The following is a 13,567-nucleotide window of genomic DNA, read 5'->3' on the forward strand; positions in this document are numbered from 1 at the left end:
TCGGTATCGGCTCATATTCTTTTCCTCTTTCACTCACGTCGACAAAACATGTGTTTCCCAAGTCTGTTTCAAATCCTTAATTGTCTTTATTAGGATCTTTGTTTTTAGAAGATTCACCAAAAGCCAATGATCTGGGTTGGATCAAAGTCTACGCCTTTCAGATAATTTCGATGATTCACACTCATGGATCTCACCTAAATCTGATCTGGGTATGCTTCACGATGCGTACCAAAGTGATATAGAGTCAGGAGCTGTAAGAAAACCTAGAAAACCCAAGACTTTCTGTCCCAAAATGTTCAAATCTCTCGAAACTCGCTTTCACCACCTCTTCAGATTACACCCAATCCTCGTTTTCATCGTTTGCATCTCCTTTGGGATCACAGTCTTGATACTTCTCTCCTCGGTTTACGAGAACAACTTTAGATCAGCTGTTACTTATAAGAAGAACGATTTTGATAACGATGTTTATCCATTTGCCAATCTGAAAAACCTTGTGATGGTGGCTGGACACTCTGTTTACACGAGTAGTAACTGCGGTAAGATCGATAAAGAGGAGTCGTGGTTCTTGGAGTCTTATCAGAAGCATCCAGGTCAAGCTGCGACGTTCTTGAGTCCTATAGAGAAAGGTGTTGAAGCTGCAGAGAAAGATGATGAGTCTTTGCTTTTGTTCAGTGGTGGAGAGACTCGTAAAGAAGCTGGACCTCGCAGTGAAGCTCAGAGTTATTGGGCTGTTGCTGAATCCAAACGATGGTTCGGTGAGTCTACTTAACTTACTTCTTGCTGTTTGTTAAGATTTTTAGTATAATGTGGGATTTTGTGAATAGGCAAAGATGATGTGAGGTCGAGGGCGTTGACGGAAGAGCACGCTAGAGACAGCTTTGAGAATCTTCTCTTTAGTGTTTGTAAATTCAGAGAGCTCACAGGGTCTTACCCACACAATATAACAGTAAAGCCTCTACTCTAGCTTCCAGATTTAAACATTCTTGTCACATTAATGTTTAACTTGATGCTTGGATCAGGCAGTGAGTTATGATTTTAAGGAGGAGAGATTTGCGCATTTGCATTGTTCAGCAATGAGGTTTCCAGAATCAAGATTCTTCTACTTAGGGACTCCAGCTTCTCTAACATCCAAAGAAGGCGCTCTGAAAGGCGAGGCTATGGTTAGAACTCAGTTTCAAGAAGATCCGTACGGATGTGTTGGTTCGCTTTGGCGTAAGAAGCTGAAGCGCGACCCTTTCCACAGGACTATACCTTACCCTGATGGCTGCTCTGAGATTAGAGGGTTGTTCAGGTACTGTGGTTCAGCTCCTTTCCCTGGCTCTCTCCCATGGAGCTAGCGACACTAGACTTAGAGGAACAGATACAGTAACAAGAGAGCTTAGTAGAAACTGATGTTTTTCTGTTACTTTCATCAAAAAGAGAAACTTCAGAATCTTTGTATACATTATGACATATCTATCGATTAAAAGATCTCTATATATTCACCTTTATTAATTTATACAATAAGAAACAAGGTTCTCATCATCCATGTTCATTCAAAAGAAAACAAGAACACAGCTGGCAGCACTGTCTCAAAACGGTGTGTTGTTCTGATTGTTGGGTTTGGAGGAAGAGGAAGATGACTTCCTGGTTCTTGCAAAGTCAACCAAGTCTTTGAAAAGGATATCCTCTGGTTTGTCATCTTTCTTTGGTGGTGGTGTAGCAGCAGAGGCGGTTGGATTCAGAGAAAGATTCCTCGACTGTCCCAAGAGATCATCGTAAGAGGACTCAGAGCCACTGCTTGAGCGTTGAGGAACGTTACCATGCTGCGAGTATTGTGGCCTCTGGTTGGTTCTAACAGACATTGGCGGTGGAGCACGAGGCAACTGATCATAAACTGGCTTTGTGTACAAAGCTTGTTCAGGGGATTTGCTCCGGGGAAGAGCTGGCTCATCGAAAACAGGAGCAGAAGAGTCTCGATCTGATGAATGGGAAGTACTAGGAGGCTTTAGACTCTCTGAGGTTCCTTGAGGTTTGTAGACATCGCCACTGAGGAAGTCCATAGCACCACCAGATTCAACATGTACTGGCCTCATTGTAGGTGGTGGTGGAGGAAGAATAGGGTTGAAACTCCCTCGTGCACTCTCTCTTTTCAACCTGTGAGATAGCTGAGCAAAATCATCATCTGACTCATCATCATCGTCATGGTTGATGCTAACAAGCGGTACAGTAGGAGCTGTTGGAGGAACAAAGCTTCCCTTTGCCTTATCATCATGTTGCTGAAGAACACGCTGCAAGTTGTCGTTTAACGCCAATCCTTGACACAGAAGCTCCTCATCTCTACCAAAAGGAAATGAGTCTCTCTCTCACTATTAACAGATTCTATCAAACTGAACAAAAGAGACAGGAGGGAACAAACGAATACTTACGATGTAGTGTTGACCAGAGTCATTACACGTCTTTGATAAGTACGGCATTGCTCTACCAAGTCAACTATAAGTTCTTCCTTTAAACCCTGACATAACATCAACAACAGTGAAGTGTTTAGTGTTTCAGACCAGATCAAACAACAGAGTCACTAAATCTCACCTCAGGATGGTTTGGATCAAGAGCACCAAGCATGTCCATCAAAATATTAACTGACCCCTGAGCGCTTTGAATCTCTTCCACACTAAAAAAAAACACAAAAAGATACTAAAGTCTTTAAGATGGATTCATCTATTAGAACAGGTCTAGCAAACAAGAGAGTGTACCTGAGAGCAGAAGCATCATCACTTTGCAAAGAGGCTTGAATAGCAGCATCTTCATCTGACGCAGCAGCAGCGGCGTGATCAATAATGGGCTGAGTCTGAGGTGGAGTGAAGAAGGGTACACTGCTCTCTGTTCGAGGTGGAAACTCAATTCCAGCAGACTGAAGTTTTCAAAAGGCAATCAAAACTTTGATACATAACAATACAATTGTATAGACATAAAAGGCTGAAGCTACGTACCCTGAGTTCATTATAAGCATTTTTATATTGAGGGAATCTTCCACCAAAAGCCTCTTGCCATGTATCTAACAAACTAAGTATCTTCTCCCTTACACTCAGGTCTGGCTGCATTAGGTGAGGTTTGTAAAATTTCCAGTGTAAAAGAATTTGAAAATAGAATTGAGAAGAAAAACCTTTTTCTTGACTATTTTGACCATATCAGGCAAAATATCACGGTCCACAATAAGCTGGTACACGCTCTCCCCACAGTTCTTACTAAGAGTTTCCAATGCCTGAACCACAAAACCGAATGAGAAGATCAATACAATAAACAGAACCAACCATACCAAACCAAAGTCATTTGTATAAAAAGAACTTACATAAAGAGCGAGAATCTGCACTTTAGAGTTTTTACTAGCTAACCGTTTCTTGAGCACCTTCACTGCTTCTTTTGCTTGGCTGCATACACAAAACAAGGTCAACAAATGATGCTGAATAACTTGTTATTTCTGAGAGTAATAACACATGAAACGATGATACCTAGGATCCAAGTTGATAATGTCACACAATTCAATGTTGATAGCCCAATCAGGACCAATCAGCATATCATTTGTAGCTCTCTCAGCACAAGCAGCCGCGTTATTTGCCATTGCAAGAATTCTCTTTTATCAAAATCCTAAAGTTTCGAGCTTTCTATACGAATACAAACAGGTTGAGACATCATTACACAACTTCTTAGTTCCTAAACAGAACAAGTAAAGATCAAACACTATAACTCTCATCACTCTGGGATCAGAACTATTACAATTCACAAACCAGAACATGAAATCTCAGTGGAACCTTGAAAAGAAAGTAACCTAATGAAGAAGATTAACCTGTGTGTGGACTCTGAACTTGAGAACAGATGATAGAGACCGAGCGAAGATTTCGTGCGGGTCTCACGATCAAGACGATGAAAACAAGTTCTCGTAGAAAAAGATCGAAACTTGTATGTAACTTGAACACGATCGGAATTTTCTGTGAATGTTTGTGTCAGGTCGTCATCGTCAGCAGCAGCCTTAGCCGTACATAAATCAACGGCGACTTCTTAATTCTGCTAAAGATGCAAAGTTTGAGTTTTGTTTGGCTTTTTTTTGTCTGAATGTGCTAAACTAACAGCCCGTGACAGAAAAAAAAAGAATCTTTGATTTCTCTTATTCTTTTCATTAATTTGTTAAATACTAATATAAGTTTCGGTCGAAAGTATTAGCAACTGATAAAATTTCTAATTTCTAAATTGAATTTTCTTGCTAGAACCCTGTGAATTTTGAACATATGAACGGATAAAACGCATTATCCAATCGAGTTTAATACAAATCACACAGGATAAAATTTGATTAAAAAAAATGCAATCACACAAAAGTTCTGTAGCTAAGAAATGAAACTTGGTTTTAGACTTTTAGTGGCTTGTGAAATCTTAGACCATGATTAACGTGGTTGCTTAGGTGGGGTTGTTAATGTTATTAGGATTTTTTAAAAAAAAAATTAGCTTAAATGATAAGGAACGTTTCTTAATTAAGAGTTACAAAATATGGCTCTTATGAGATACGTGTCTCTCTTTGCGCGTTCATCTATTCTCTTATTTCGCTCCCCTTCTTCTGTGACTATCTCCAGAGGTGGAATTCTGGTCTCTTTCGCTTTCCTTCTTATGCGACTATCTCCAGAGGTGGAATCCTCCTCTTATGCCTGGATCGAATTTGTTTGCTATGGTTTGTATAATCTGTTGTGGTTGAGATTCAGAAAGTTTTGATCTTTGTGTATCTATGCTCATTGAAAGTGTGTACTTGTTTACTCATCTCTGGTTGAAAGCTTCGATTTTTTTTGTGACTCTGATTACTTGTTATATACTGATTTCTCGTGGGATTGGTAGATCATTTTCTCTCTTGTTGAAGAAAGGTCATGTCTTTCATCCGTGAAGCTAATCTTTTGTGCTTGATGAGTGTTTTCTCTTTGTGATGGTTTCAGTTTTGATGCTAAGATTCTTACTGTTGCTAATGAAAAACACAGAGACTCCAAAGCGGTATGTCATAGGCTGCAACTGGAATGCTAAATTTTGGAATAGAATTGTTTGGAATGCATCATTCCACAGAATTACAAAAAATATTTACCAGTTACATGGAAAACCTTTTGAAATCAATTCCACATATTCCAAAAATGGAATAAAACTTAAAAACAAATCCTTTGTAAAATCTTTTCCATTTGTTCCAGATCAAAAATGATCGTGAATGTGTGGGATGATTGGAATTCCAATTCCAAAACAAATTTCAGTTTTTATTCCATTTTGTTTATCATTCCAATTTTTCCCATTCCACATATAATTATTCCTTTTATTCCATGTATTCCTATTAGGAATAACCAGTTACAGTGTGTTTAGTTGAGAATTTGAGATTGGTTTGTGTGTGTTGATGTCCAATCGTATATTTTTTCAAAATAGAAAATTTGAATAAACTTATTAACATTTTACAACAAAAAAAAAACAATAGTTGCAATAAATAAAAGAAAAAGTCATACCAAGTGTTTGGTCAATTATTCCAAACACGTCCGGTTTAATTTCGGTTAACCGATTCATCCAATCCAGACATTTTCTTTAACAAACTCAACTGTAGTGGATAATGAAAACATAGTCACGAAATTATCACACCACATAAATAAAGCATGTTTTGTCTTCTTTTACTTTCTACTGTTAAGCTCTTCCATGAGCCTGTTCAAATCACTATAAGAAGTCCCTCCTTCCCCAACAGCGACTTTGGCCATCTCGCATAGTTTCTTAGCTCGTATCCGCCTTTCCTCTGCCTCTTCTCCAGACATCACTTCCCTTACAGCCTTGTCTACTTCTTCTCTACTAATCAACCTTCCTTTTTTCACCAATTCTGTAGCTCCTACATTCACTCCTATTCCCAACACTTTTGTCAATAGCTTCTCGTTGTAGAACTGTTCTGCTCCTTTGGGCCATGTCACCATTGGCAGCCCCGCAGCAATGCCTTCTATAGCGGAGTTCCATCCGCAATGCGTCAAAAATCCTCCAACTGCTTTGTGATCAAGTATAAGCACTTGTGGGGCCCATCCGCGTATTATCAGCCCTTTCCCTTTCATCCTTTCCTCATATCCTTCAGGCAACCACTCTTCTTTTTCACCTGTCCCAACCATGTCAACACCAAGTCAATTTCATGATTTTTAAGGCATTTCGACATTTGCCGATAAAATTAAATATAACGTACTATATATCTATTTACTGATTTTGTTATAGTAATGAATATGCATGCATAATGAGTAAAGATGAATTTCATTGCCTTGGTTTTCATTCTTTTGACCAACCACCCAGACGAAACTTTGTCCAGAGCCTTCAAGACCGGCAGCGATCTCAAGCATCTGCTCGTTGGTGAAGTTATTTCCGCTGCCAAACGAAACGTAAATTACAGAACCAGGTGTCTTAGACTCGAGCCATTTGAGGCATTCCTCCTCATGAATGTTGGCCTTTTGTCCTCTTCCGGCTTTCTCTGCAAACTCTCTATTGCACAGCGAAAGCGGACCAATGTGCCAAGCTCTTTTGGCCACATTCTTAGAGTAAAAATCAGCATAAGCCGATTCCAACTCGTAAAAGCTATTCACCAAAACACCAAAGCTAGTTGACTCTGATTCTCCAATCTCTTTCATAATCTTTCCCATTGGAGTTTCATCGTCGGCGACATTGGCTTGCTCTGCTGTCATTACTATGCCCCCCCCTGGGAGACCAGGGATTACGAAAGGTGTACAAGTCGTAGCAACTTTTTCGTGTGGCTTATGAGTATTCATGTTATAAAAACAACACAAGGAAAAGAACGATGTTCCGTGGAACACAAGTCTTGGGACACCAAACTTCTCTGCGGATTCGGTAGACCAAGGGAAGAACATATCGGCCACAAGACAACTCGGTTTGGTTGTTTCGATAAAACTCTCCAATTGCTGTTTCATATACTTGGTAGACAGAAAAAGCTTTAATAACAAGTCACCCGCCCCAGGTTTTTTGTACGAGCTGATAAAGTCAACGTTGTCGCACCCTTCAGGTAATCCCAGATCTACACAAGGGAAATCAAAGATCTTGATTCCGATTTCTACATCAGTGTTCTGATTCTTGAATGCTTCAATGCTTTTCTCCAAAATCTTCGAGTTGCTTGGTGTGGTAAGAATGGTTGATTTGGCTCCTCTGCTCGAGAAAAGCTTGACCATGTCTATAACTGGAATCATGTGGCCATGAGCCATAAAGGGGAAGAAGAGAACATGAATCCTCTCTGAGTCTTGTTTGTTCATCTTTGATTGTAGAAAGGGTTCTCAAAACTTCGCAGATCTAGGAACCGAAATGACTGATCGATTGGTAAAAACCTTATATTGCCCCCATTGATTCTACGTTCAAGTATCTAATAAATGCTACCACTACTTGCTTTTATTATTTGTTTTGTATTCTTTCTTTACCATAGTTTTGTTTTTGACATTTATTCTTAAAACTGATTTGAATTACACTCTAGTATCATAAAAGAAAATTTACAGATGAATTACAAAGACAAGTTAGCATTCAATTCAAAAATAAATAAAGAAGAAGAGAAGTTAACATCTTTTCGGCACCATAAGTTAAGCAATGACACATTTGTGTTATGAAGATGATCTCGTTTTTTAGTCTAAAATACAAAATTAAACGTTGACGTACCTACAATAGCATCTTCTACTATATTTTATGGCAGCGTGTTATCATAATTTGACATGTATTTTTAATTGATTTTGTCAAATTTATTCTGAATTAGCAGAATTATCATTAAACATTTTTTAGATCGATCAAGGTAACTAATTATTTTTCCAATTATTAATTTTCTTTATTAGTTTCCTTATTTATCTCCTAACGTTTCTTTCTTGATTTTGCTATATTGTAATTTTAGTATATTGATGCATTTTACATATATTACAATTGCGTTTCTATTTTATATTTGACACAAAGACACCATATAATATTGTGAGGATTCTAATTTTTTTTTTTATAACCAATTCAAAAAGGTAGCTTCATAAATTTCGGTAATCGGCTTCGTTCCTCTGCAAAGCCCATCATACAATAAATTTTGACTTGTTATCTAGCCAATTTACGAGTGAGTTGTTTTTTTTTTTTTTTTTTTTTTTTTTTTTTTTTTGAACAACAGTGAGTTGTTTTTGTTTTAACAGAAGTAGAGGATGAGATTGTTGAATCTGATGTGGAGCTTGAAAGAGACACTGTTGAACCTGATAATGATCCTCCTCAGAAGGTAGTAGTAATATATGATTTACTAGTTTCTCCCTTGCTTATATCTCTTTAACTCCTTTTGTGTTTGGTTTAGATGGGAGATGCATCACTGGAAGTGACTGACGAGAACCGTGAAGCTGCTCAAGAAGCTAAAGGCAAAGCCATGGAGGCTCTCTCTGAAAAAAACTTCGATGAATCAATTGAGCATCCGACATCAGCTATCATGTACGGGAAGTCGGGAACATAGGTGAGTACTAGTTGAGTTTTGTTCTTCTAAGTTCTAGTAGTAAAGTTATTCTCTATGCCTAACTTGTCTATGTTGTGTGTTTCAGCTAGTGTCTACACTAAGCTGAAGAAGCCAAACGCTGTGCTATTCGAGATGCAAACGCTGCATTGGAGGTACAGTGAGACTAAAGTTTTATAAAAAAAATTAAGAAGCCTTAATTGAGTTCTTGCATTAGAGCACTCAAACTAATTGTATCTTAACAAAAAAATTTAACTTAACTTTATTACTTAAGTATTCACTAAGAGACCCATTAGGGTCTCCAAAGGAAAGACAATCAGCTATTACTTTTATCCTTGCATTTTTGATATCAAAAACCCAAAAGTTTCTTTTTCGTCCATGAAACTTTCTCTAACGCACCGCATAACTAATCATCTTTTCATCAGTTTTGGTTAACCACACTTCTTTTACTTGTATCACATGCATTTAACTCACGTAAAATTAGTTCCAAAAGTATATTACAATCACGAGGGAAAAAAAGTCAATCCCTTTAACATTACTAACATGAAAAAATGATTAGTACAGTATCAGTGTATCACAATACTTACAATGATTGATAATGTCTTTCTAAGAACGTTGCCATTTGTAACAAACTAACAATTAGTCTAAGACAAAGGAAAATGTGTGGTTCAATAGTTTATTCCTTACAAATCTCGAAGGAATCTCTCTTTGCTTAATTACGTACTGTAGTGGGAAAAAAAAAGAGACGAGATATTATTACTAAATTCTTTAAAACTTATACCACTATTATGTTTTTTTGGTGATTTAGGACGCGCGATGTACAGGGGCGGACCCACACTATAGTTTATGGAGTACTTGACACCGTAAAAATACGATAAAGTGTTGGTTTTGTATAAGTAATTGTCAAAATTTCGGTAGCAGAGTCGGTAAAGTTCAGTGACTGAACCCCCAAAACCCAGTTTTGAAACCCACCAATGTCACCTTAAATTCTTTTGGGAAATCTGTTTTTTCAGAGCAAAAAAATGGTAACTATGTCCCTTTATACTAATTTATACTACTTTATGTCCTATTAGACTATTTTTTTCCAAAATGGCAGTAATGCCCTGAAAATTGTAATTTTTTTAAAAAGATATATATTGAGTTCGACAATGGGGATCGATCGATCTCACTTTACAAGTTATAGTTGATCGATCGATCCCGATCATTATTCAGAACAAAAAAAAACGCGAAATATATACTGATCGACCTGGTCTATTTCACTCGATCGGCGAAGGTCGATTTACACAGATCGACCGATCTGTAAGAATAGATCGATCAATCCCGTGCCGAGGAAAGAATCCCAAATCGATTTTTTTGGTTTTGTATGATTATATCCGGATTGATTCCCACTTGATTTGAACCGACCAAGCATGATTTCAACTCTTTAAACTCGATTTCTCTGGGATGAAACCCATAATTTCCCATTCACGAATAAAGGGAGACAAAATCAAAATTCTCACCCAAGTTCATTAACCCTAACTCACTCAATTTCACTCTGATTTGGACGATTATTTGGCCTAACCCCATACAATTTCTTGAGCTTTTTACGAATCTATCACTCTTTAGTTCGTTCTGCAAAGGTATAAAACTCTATCTCCACTTCTTTTTAGAGTTTGAAAATAGAAAGGTAAAAGGTAAATTTTTTGAGTTAGTTAGGATGTTTAGGCTTCAATCATGTGTAAGGTGATGATTAGAGAAGATTTTGTACACAATCATGGCTTAAATCATATTTTTGGGATAGATCTAGGAATTTTAAGTTTTGTTTTAAAAAAAAAAATTAAAACACCATAAAATTAGGGTTACTTCTTAAAAAAAAATTCCGAAAATTTGGAATTAAATCTGTAATGTTAATTGTTGAGTTGCATAGGTGTTGAATCATTGTCCATGTCAATTTACTCAGTTTTAACTTTGAGAACTCATTTGTTAAGGGTTGTGTGCAGAAAATGGTGAAAAAAGGAGGACCGAAAAAGACCAAGGAAACAGCACCGGCGGCAACATAGACACGTGACACAACAGCTGCTTCGACCTCAGCGCAGCCCGAAAGTGATGAGCCTCGGGAAGCAGCCCCTTGGCCTCGTGACCCATTGACTCCATTCTCTAAACTCCCTACAATTCATAACCGACATATCTCAAGTAAGAAGGAGCTGAGAGAACTTGCATCCTACACACACCGCGATTACTATGCTAGTTGGAGTGATTACCACTGCATTCTCTACAATGGTTTGCAGCAGATGAGATTGAAACCAACAAAGTTCATCTGCGATTACACTACAAAGGAGTTGGGAATTGTGCGGGATGTCAAAAAGATGTGGAAAAACATGGGACTTGGGACTCTTGGCTACAATCCACAACCCCTATATCCAGACTTGGTTATACAGTTTCTCTCTTCAGTTGAGTTGCACTACAAGTCCGAGGTAAACAAAGTTGCTAGCGAAGGTAAACTTACATTCCTATGTAGAGGACTGCTTTATGAGATGTCTATACACGAGTTGTGTATACTATTCGGATTTGAGACCCGACATGAGGCATGCTCTTTGCCCAAGTTCCCTTGTGCTTACTTGTTGTGGAGCAAGATTGCAGACAGTTCTTATGTATCTCGGGAAGCTAAACTTGCAATGCTCAGAAACCCGGTCTTGCGAGTGGTAGCAAAATATCTGGGTCATCTTCTACTAGGAAAATCAGAAGCAGGATCACTTACTGAAGATGAAGCGCATCTTATTCACTACGGGCTGCCATTAGCTCTCAGGCCGACGTATGACGTTGCAGATGAACCTCCAGCAGAGCTTTCGGTAAACATGAGAGCATTGTTTGCTCAGATGTTGTTTGAAAGGAAGTTTAGGAGTCTTCGTCCTCTTGACAGGAAGCCTTTGGATGAGTCTATTGGCAGTCTACTTACTCGGATCTTCATGCACCATGATATTGATCTTTCGGATACTCCTTGTGTGGATACGATTGGCAGATTTGATGCCCAGTTCTTCCTAAACACCAAGATCCTTCATTCTGGTAAAATATACCGTTTTACCATGCCTGATGGGACAATCCTTCATTGCAAGCTTCCACAACCCGCTATCACATCTCTGACGTCTGTGGAGAACATGAAGTTCATGCCTTCTGCTGAAGTTCTTTACACGCCTCCTCCACTAGCTTCAAAACGTCGTTGTGGTTCTTCTTCTTCTGGTCCTACGCAGACACAATCTGAGGATGACACCATCCCGGATATCTCAGTCAATCATACTCCAAACCCTTCTATGGAGTATTTGTTACCACCATGTACTGGCCAGTTTGATTCTGGAGCACCACCATTAGATGGTACATAGCAGCAGCAGTTCACATGGACTGCCGATACATTAGTCAAGCTCTCGACGATGATGCAGACTGTGTGGGGTGCACTTGCAAAATTAGATGTCCACCTACTCCTTCCTGCTGCCGCGCTCCAAAGACTTTAGAGGCAGCTGGTATGACTAGAGACGACGCAGGAAATGAACCATCTGATGAAGCAACCGATGAAGAGCGAGGTTCACGCCTCCATAGGAGCAGACGAGCACCAGGACAGAGTAGAAGCTGCAGTCCTGACGACCACCAATGATCAGTATCAGTTATATCTTTCCATTGTATTCCACCGGTTTTTTAAATTTTCTGCGCATTTCGAATTCGAATCTGGATTGTTTGCATGTTTTATTAGTCCAGTTTGGATTATAACTTTTATAAATTATATAACCTATAGTAAGTTATCATTCTATTAAGTATAGTTATGTAGGAGAAGATAAATGGAGGTTTTTATCATATTCTCTCTATTTTGCTGAGTTAAATTCGGTTCAAATAAGATGTATCAGAGTATGGGATCGATCGTTCCAAACTGTCAATCGATCGATCCAAATTTCCGATCGATCCATCCATATTTTCGATCGATCGGTCGGTACGAGATCGAGCTTTGCCGATCGAGAGAACTGTACCAGGTCGATCAAAAGATTGTCCGTGTTTTTGTTTGTTTTGCATATTGATCAGGATCGACCGATGGATCGACCGTTCTTCTAACCAAGTTAATACGGCATGAAAATTAAACAAAGTTGTCCCAAACTGAAACAAGGTTACTAAAATTCAAGCAAATATAATCAGAAAAACTGAAACAAAGTTGTCACAAACAGAAACAAAGTTACTAGAAATCAAGCAAATGAAGTTTGGAAAACTTTCACTAAATTGTGAAGAACACAACAAACGAATCCACTATATTGGCATCTTGCAGTTGCTCTATTATGACCACCAAGACCACATCTACTGCACTTACAAGACTGACCCCCCTGTGATCCTTGTGATGATCGGATTTTGTCTTCAACAGTTTCATATCTGCGTTTTCTATTTCTTCCAAGAGATCTTCTTGTCTCAGGCGGTAGCACTTCAGAATTTTCCACAACCTGTGGGACAGACCAACCATCTTCAGGAACTGAAATGGGATTTATGCTTTCTTGATAAGCTTCTCTCCAAGCTCCCGTGGTATACAAAAAATCAGTCAATGAATATGGTTCTCTACCAACAAAGAAACCAGCTTTTATTGCGTGTCTACAAGGGATTTTCAAGAGGTCGTACTTCCCACAAGAACAAGTCCGTTTGTCCAAATCAACAAAGCAGTCAATTGTATCGCCTTTAACAAGCAGCTGGCTATCGGTTACAGGGCAAACTCTGAAAGTTTTCCCCTTTCCAATTCTCATATCAATCTTTTCCTCCACATCTATGGTCAAACGGTGGGTGTGCTTTGAAATCAACTTCTTACGCTTAAAAAACCAGCGTGTCAGCATTTCTCTAATACTATCCAACAAAGGAATTACGGGAAACTCTCTCGGCGAACGCAACGCAGAATTTATCGACTATGCAGGTTTGTTTGTCCTAATGTCATACCTGTATCCATGAAATTGACATCTAGCCCACTTTTTGACATCTGCTTCCATAAGATAATTTCCAATTGCTGGACTGATATTGCAAACATGAGCAAACGTCTTCTTGAAATCAACCACTTTATAAGCCTTTGAAGCCTTAGAAATCAACCCAGCTAATCCCTTC

General features: G+C 38.6%; 4 protein-coding genes across 6 annotated transcripts; 2 read left to right on the forward strand and 2 right to left on the reverse strand.

Moving 5' to 3' along the window:
* LOC106396613 (uncharacterized protein C57A10.07-like) lies at window positions 1-1,490 on the forward strand. The gene is made up of 3 exons (XM_013837053.3): window positions 1-755; window positions 825-946; window positions 1,020-1,490. Exons 1-3 carry the CDS (start codon window positions 212-214, stop codon window positions 1,335-1,337), a joined length of 984 nt encoding a protein of 327 aa, XP_013692507.1. The 5' UTR covers window positions 1-211; the 3' UTR covers window positions 1,338-1,490.
* On the reverse strand, window positions 1,461-4,077 carry LOC106396612 (TOM1-like protein 3). 2 transcript variants are annotated; one of them, XM_013837052.3, is made up of 9 exons: window positions 3,824-4,077; window positions 3,489-3,641; window positions 3,329-3,407; window positions 3,143-3,241; window positions 2,970-3,074; window positions 2,733-2,890; window positions 2,569-2,650; window positions 2,409-2,494; window positions 1,461-2,319 (listed from the first exon to the last, which is right to left on the reverse strand). In XM_013837052.3, the coding sequence occupies exons 2-9, from the start codon at window positions 3,596-3,598 to the stop codon at window positions 1,572-1,574; spliced, it is 1,467 nt and encodes a 488-aa protein (XP_013692506.1). In that variant the 5' UTR covers window positions 3,599-3,641; window positions 3,824-4,077; the 3' UTR covers window positions 1,461-1,571. The 2 variants fall into 2 exon arrangements, with proteins under 2 accessions (XP_013692506.1, XP_048622451.1); XM_048766494.1 differs by lacking the exon at window positions 3,489-3,641 and having other exon boundaries at window positions 3,824-4,054.
* Window positions 4,078-5,457: 1,380 nt separating this feature from the next.
* Window positions 5,458-8,074, reverse strand: LOC106392383 (UDP-glycosyltransferase 73B5-like). 2 transcript variants are annotated; one of them, XM_013833199.3, is made up of 2 exons: window positions 6,299-8,074; window positions 5,458-6,121 (listed from the first exon to the last, which is right to left on the reverse strand). In XM_013833199.3, exons 1-2 carry the CDS (start codon window positions 7,272-7,274, stop codon window positions 5,658-5,660), a joined length of 1,440 nt encoding a protein of 479 aa, XP_013688653.1. In that variant the 5' UTR covers window positions 7,275-8,074; the 3' UTR covers window positions 5,458-5,657. The 2 variants fall into 2 exon arrangements, with proteins under 2 accessions (XP_013688653.1, XP_013688652.1); XM_013833198.3 differs by having other exon boundaries at window positions 6,278-8,016.
* A 97-nt stretch (window positions 8,075-8,171) lies between these two features.
* Window positions 8,172-12,251, forward strand: LOC106392384. Its single transcript, XM_048766496.1, has 3 exons — window positions 8,172-8,251; window positions 8,324-8,476; window positions 8,562-12,251. Exon 3 carries the CDS (start codon window positions 10,744-10,746, stop codon window positions 11,827-11,829), a length of 1,086 nt encoding a protein of 361 aa, XP_048622453.1. The 5' UTR covers window positions 8,172-8,251; window positions 8,324-8,476; window positions 8,562-10,743; the 3' UTR covers window positions 11,830-12,251.
* Window positions 12,252-13,567: the final 1,316 nt, after the last annotated feature.

This window comes from Brassica napus, chromosome C8, assembly GCF_020379485.1.
Source record: "Brassica napus cultivar Da-Ae chromosome C8, Da-Ae, whole genome shotgun sequence".
In the NCBI taxonomy this organism is placed as follows: Eukaryota; Viridiplantae; Streptophyta; class Magnoliopsida; order Brassicales; family Brassicaceae; genus Brassica; species Brassica napus.